Raw genomic sequence first — 5,716 nt, 5'->3', positions numbered from 1 at the left:
CGTGGTCTGCAAACATTCCTTTAATATTTCCAGTGGGTGTATCTCTTCTTGTGATTGTTCCTTTTTTCTCTGAAGCCTGAAGGTCCTTCTCCTCAGAAATGTCATTATCTTCCCTGGTTTTGTTAAATGAAATGTGCTGGAAAGTTCAGAGCACATTTTCCTAAGAGTAAGATGCTAATTGAAGAATGTGGAGTCCTGGAATCTTTCAGCTGACCTTTTCTCAGAAGGTAACGTTCTCATTAAATTATAGAAGAGAGTGGAAAGAAAGGGAGAAAATAAAAATGTGCTTTTGAGTGGCCTGACTAAAAAATCCCTCAACTTCTCCAGCTGCTTAGGGTTAACTCCTTTCTTATTCAGTTCTGACCTGTGTTTCATCCCGGATATAAGACAGCGTGAGTTGATTTCTCCTTTGAAAGAGCCAGCAGGAAAGCGCCACAAAAAGCAGAAATGTTTGACTGTGACACCGGGGTGCCATAACGCAGAGGGGAGGTAATCTGCACCTGCTGAGATCAGCAGCGGGATCTGTGCACCTGAGGCACCAGCGAGTTGTGTGCCCTTCTGACCAGCAGTTGCATTCTGTGCTCCCATCCCACCAGCGCTTCCCTGCAAGCTCTCCCCTCGCTGAAGCACTTACAGCGGGAGCAGTTCTTTTGTTTTTTTGGTTTTTTTTTTAATCAGTCTCTACCTTTTCTTGGAAGCTTTTAAAATAGAAAATTATCTTCACTAAATCTAACAGATGTATTTTAAAGGCGGCTATAATGTGTGTTTTTAATGTAATTTTATAGTGAGTGCTGTAAAAGGAGGGCAAGATTGTGTTTTTAAAGGTTGTTTGCTCCATGCATTCGGTGTCACCCCCTCAACAGTTTCTATCTTTTCTTCTGTCAAATTGAATGGAGGGGAAGCGCAGTGGCAAAGCCGAACATTTCGGGATACCAACCGCATTTAACGCGCCGAATCCGGACGCTGTAAGTGAAACAGCCTCAGCCGGGCGCACTCAGCCACCGCCGCCCGGTGACGCTCGGCGCAGCGGCCGCTCCTGCCGGCGGCCCAGCCGTGCTGCCGCCGCGACCCTCGTGCAGCAGCGTGCCGTAACTGCGCGCGCCTCCGTGCTGCGCAGCGCCCTCCCGTCGCTGCTCTGCGAACCGGCCGCTGGAGCACGGGCCGGGCCGGCTGCGCTACGGGAAGCAGCGGACCTCCCGCCCGCCGGCGGCGCTCTCTCCCGGCCCCGAGCGGAGCCGCATCGGCCCGCCGCCCTTCCGGCCCCGCCGCCACCGCCCCCTAGCCGCCGCCGGGACCGATCTGCCGCTCCGCGGGTGAGGAGGAGTTTCCGAGTCCCGTCAGCTGACGGGGGCTTAAAGGGAAGTGCAGGCCGCGCGGACGGGAGCGCAGCGCGGGGCGCGGACAGGTAGCGGGAGGGCGGCTGCGGCGCGCGTCCTTCGGGGTGCGGAGGTCTCGCCCCGGCTCCGCTCCCTTCCCGTGGCGGGGCGGGAGGAGACGGCCGGGCGGGAGCTCTCCCTCTGCTGCCCTCCCCTCCCCTGCCCTGCCCTGCACTCCCCTGCCCTCCGTGGGCCGCCGCCGCTGACAGGACACCTTCTTGTCCCGCAGGGCCACCGAAGGGGCAGCAGCGCCGCGAGGCCTCCAGCCATGGCCGACGTAAGCGCGGCTCAGCCGGGCGGGGCGGTTGGGCGGGACCGGGGGCTGCGGGGGCCGCGAGGTGCTGCGGCCGCGCTCTGTCGGGCGGGGAGCAGGTCGCGTCACGGCATTGTCTGTCCCCGCAGGATCTGAAGAGGTTCCTCTACAAGAAGCTGCCGAGGTAACGAGAAGCTCCATCCGCGCCTCCCCCTCCGCGTTGTGTGCGCCGCTCTCCCTCCCTGCCCTGAGGCCGCCCTCCAGTAACACCGCACTGCTTCCTCTCCTGTGCCTGCCCCTTGCGCGTCTGTTCTGGGGGAGGGGAAAAGCGATAAATAAGTATGCTAGCAACTGTTCCGTTTGAAAATATTTTTTCCTTATCTTCTGCAGCGTCGAAGGTCTCCACGCTATTGTGGTGTCAGACAGAGATGGAGTGCCTGTCATCAAAGGTATCGGCAGCCGTTCTGCAGCCCTGACCCGGTGGCAAGCGGGGAGTGTGCGGCAGCCTCCTGCGCCCAGTGCCACGACCGAGGGATTAAAGGAGGCTCTTGCTTCAGTAGCTTCTCACTAAGTTGAGAAAGCTGTGTCCCCAGCAATCACAGGCTGCAGGAACTTTCCTCTTTTGCACCATGGCTGTGCAGGGTAGGAAGGGTGTGGGGTCCTGTGCCCTCAGTTCTTACAGGGCAGCAGCGACAGTTCCTCATGTTGGGGGGCCCTGGCCAGGCTGTGCTCAGAACTGACTGCATCCAGCTTCCACGTGTACTGTCTGATGCTTCCTGTGTTTGGGTACTGTGATTTTTACCCTATCTCAGCAGTCCTCCTTTAGGATACTTTTGCAGCGCAGGTGAGGTGGTTTAAGAATAGAAAGATTCAGTGTTGCTATTCGGTGGGGTTTCTTAGTGTCCCAGAGTACTTAAGCAGCTAGCTGAACATGCACATCTCCATCCGCCTCCCTTCGGGTGGCTGTTTGCCAGCAGTCAGTTCCTGAAGTGGTTCCACAATACCGTATGTGGGACATGAACTGAAGTGCCACCAGTACCAGCTGCTAGGGATCTGGGAGCGTGCTGTACCATGGTTACAGGTCACTTGCAAGGCATTAAACAATCTGCTGTCCTTGAAGACTGTACTTGTGACAGTGTAGGCGATGTATTATGTGTTCCTGTACTTGTGACAGAGTAGGTGATGTCTTATGTGTTCCTGGCACCACGTCTGCTTTTTGCACAGCACTGAGTGAGAGACACAAGGGCTTATGATGCAGTCACAGATACCGCGTTAAAGAAAAAACTTTCTTGTTCTATTCCAGTTGCCAATGATAACGCCCCAGAACATGCCCTGCGACCTGGCTTTCTGTCTACGTTTGCCCTTGCAACTGATCAGGGCAGTAAGTTGGGACTCTCCAAGAACAAAAGTATCATCTGTTACTACAACACATACCAGGTGAGTGAATGCAGCCTGGGGCTGGAGCTCCTCCTGTGTTACCCTGAGCATAATGGGGGAGAGAACATGGTGTAAACTCTGCTAGATTTCCACTTGGCTCTTCTTTGTTCTTTATTTCTCAATTAAAGCTGGCTAAGCTACACTCTTGCAATTTATTAAACTCTTAAATATTTCTCAAAACTGAGAAGACTGACGGGTTGTAGCTGGTCGAGTTTTCTGAGCAGCTAGCCAACAAGCACCAGCAGGTGGTGCTGTTGATGTGGTCTTCAGAGTGCTGTGAAAGGTTTATGTTCTTTTTGCAAAGGGTATTTGTTTATTACTGACACAGTTACACAAGCACGTGCAGCTCATTTAGAAGTTAATATTGCTGTAAGAAAAATTTCAAGGTAAGAAAACACTGAAATATCTACTTACAGTTCTTACAAACTGGATATTTTTGTCCTGAAATCTTTTGTTACCTACCAAATGTCTGCTCCTTCTCAAGCTCACATGATCTTAAGAGCTTTTCATTTTAGCTGCCTTAAACCAGCATACTGCTTAGCCTGCAGTACTTTTGTTTTGTTTCTAAAATACATGGGTGAATTAATTAGTTTACATACAGGAGTAGGTTGCTTTGAGTCTTGATGTTACTGGTTTACGTGCTTAAAGCTGAAGCATCCTGTTAGAGGAAGAAATACTGCTATATGCTGAAGCATATAGAATAATAAGCCTGCCTGCCCTCTTCTTATTTGTAGAAAGGAGCTTCCACAGAGTACACTGCTGCTCTTTATGCTGAGTTGGATGTTGGGTGAATAACGCAACAGAACACTAGAGGGAAGATGGCAGGCTTTCCAAATACAGCTTCCTGCACTGTGCTACCAGGTTGCTTAGCACATTTATCTGTGACATCCAGTGTGCGTTAGCTGCCAGGTAAACAGTGTTCTCTGTCTTGCAGGTGGTGCAGTTCAATCGCTTACCTTTGGTAGTGAGCTTCATTGCTAGCAGCAATGCTAATACTGGTACGTCTTCAGATGATTTTAAATGTGTACAGTATTTTAAGCCTCAGATGTTTTAAATATTTGAAAGTAAATTACCAGTTTTCTTCAAGGTGTATTAACTTTTTTCTTTTTTTCTCCTGCTGTGAATTGTGTCAGAATACCGTGAAGAGAAGGGAGATGCATGGGTAAAGACCCATAGATTCTAGGTGACCTGCTGAGGTTATGATTACATTAGAAACACCTCATTTCTATCGTGTTTAACCTTATCTTTACTATGTGAAGAGTGTTTACTGCACAGGCAATGACTGCACAGCACAAACCAGCTGTCTGGTCTCTCCATCTGCTCCAAGTTACGTTCTGCAGTAAGATGTGTGGTGTCATCTCCTCAGTTCTGCAGGACTGGGCAGTCCTTCAGCAAGGCACCTGGGCTGGTGTGTGAGGGTTTTGGTGGTTGCTGTGAGCCAAAGGGATTTAATTCTTGTGCAGCCACTTGGCTGTGCAGCAAGTGAGTTGTGCTGTACAGGCTGTACTGTCGGGGCCTGGGTCTGTATGCTCTGTGCCTTAGAGCGCTGCCTGGTGAGAATGAGTGAGTGCTATAGAAAACCATTCCTGTGACTGGAAGCTGCAGGTTTTGGAAAAGTGGTTCTCCAGTATGTTGTTTGATGGATGTTCCATCTCTTGTCTCTTCCTAGGGCTGATCGTAAGTTTAGAGAAGGAGCTTACGCCCCTGTTCGAAGAACTAAGGCAGGTTGTTGAAGTTTCTTAACCTCATGCTACAGTTGGAGTGCAGCGTCCATCTCAGCCCAATGGACAGGAAGACTCAATAATCCTCAGTCCAGTAACATGTCTCAGAAGATTTCACAGCTCCTTCGTACACTAAGCAAATTGTACATAGTACTGAATCTGAAATGATCTACGGGTGTGTTGTAGGCAGATGTTACTTTAGACCATGCTTCTTGTATTGTGCAGTGCTGGAGACCACCAAATAGCTCCCATGGAGTTTAGCTCAGCCAACTTAGCCACATGAGCACAGTGCTCTTGGCTCAGTTGAGCAACCCACAGACCTTTTGCTTTATGGGGCACCAGGCATTCAGTGGAGTTTATCCTCAGGTTAGCTACCACAGCTTACTGGGTAACAGATGGATTGGTGTTACCAAAGATGTGGCTGAAGGAGTGTTGTGAGAGCCTGTTTGCTAGCAGTGATGTATCAGTACAATCAATCAGTATCCCATCCTGTTGGTGATGCTTTGGTCAAAGAATCTGACTAATCTGGGTGTTGGCTGCATCCTGCTTTCACTGAGAATGCTTTTTCTATGAAGGCTGTTGCTTTAGGGGTTTTCCTAACGCCCACAGGAAAGCACATGAACCATGTTTCACTTTGTGGGGTTTTTGTGTAACACAGTTGTGAAGTTCTCATGCCTTGTAGTTTTTGTGTGGATTTCATCATGGGTGACACTCAGCTCATTTACCCCTAGGTTTTCCTAAGTAAATAAATATAAATAAAATGTATTTTTAAATGACAGACCCTGGTCCACTCTTCTGTTGCACCGCAATATAGTACCATTTCTGTGCAGAGAATAGGTTTTTTAATCACTTGTAAGCTTACAAAAGCCAGGAGCTTACAAGCTGGCAGCTAACCAGTGTGCATCTCAATGGGGCTGAGTGGATGTTGC

At 50.0% G+C, this 5,716-nt stretch overlaps 1 protein-coding gene across 2 annotated transcripts; it reads left to right on the top strand.

The window, feature by feature from the left end:
• Positions 1 to 1,273: 1,273 nt before the first annotated feature.
• LAMTOR3 (late endosomal/lysosomal adaptor, MAPK and MTOR activator 3) lies at positions 1,274 to 5,565 on the top strand. 2 transcript variants are annotated; one of them, XM_042872239.1, is made up of 7 exons: positions 1,274 to 1,313; positions 1,606 to 1,653; positions 1,779 to 1,813; positions 2,020 to 2,078; positions 2,933 to 3,066; positions 4,001 to 4,064; positions 4,736 to 5,565. In XM_042872239.1, the coding sequence occupies exons 2-7, from the start codon at positions 1,645 to 1,647 to the stop codon at positions 4,807 to 4,809; spliced, it is 375 nt and encodes a 124-aa protein (XP_042728173.1). In that variant the 5' UTR covers positions 1,274 to 1,313; positions 1,606 to 1,644; the 3' UTR covers positions 4,810 to 5,565. The 2 variants fall into 2 exon arrangements, with proteins under 2 accessions (XP_042728173.1, XP_042728172.1); XM_042872238.1 differs by having other exon boundaries at positions 1,288 to 1,405.
• The last annotated feature ends 151 nt before the right edge of the window (positions 5,566 to 5,716 follow it).

This window comes from Lagopus leucura, unplaced genomic scaffold (assembly GCF_019238085.1).
Source record: "Lagopus leucura isolate 7727_CA_CO unplaced genomic scaffold, USGS_WTPT01 Super-Scaffold_100004, whole genome shotgun sequence".
Lineage (NCBI taxonomy): Eukaryota > Metazoa > Chordata > Aves > Galliformes > Phasianidae > Lagopus > Lagopus leucura.
This window is presented reverse-complemented; position numbering and strand designations above follow the sequence as displayed.

Bases quoted from the DNA above. Each gene is read 5' to 3' on its own strand.
- LAMTOR3 (XM_042872239.1), top strand. The intron at 2,079-2,932 runs GTATCGGCAGCC...GTTCTATTCCAG, and splicing joins TGGAGTGCCTGTCATCAAAG to TTGCCAATGATAACGCCCCA. The intron at 3,067-4,000 runs GTGAGTGAATGC...TCTGTCTTGCAG, and splicing joins GTTACTACAACACATACCAG to GTGGTGCAGTTCAATCGCTT.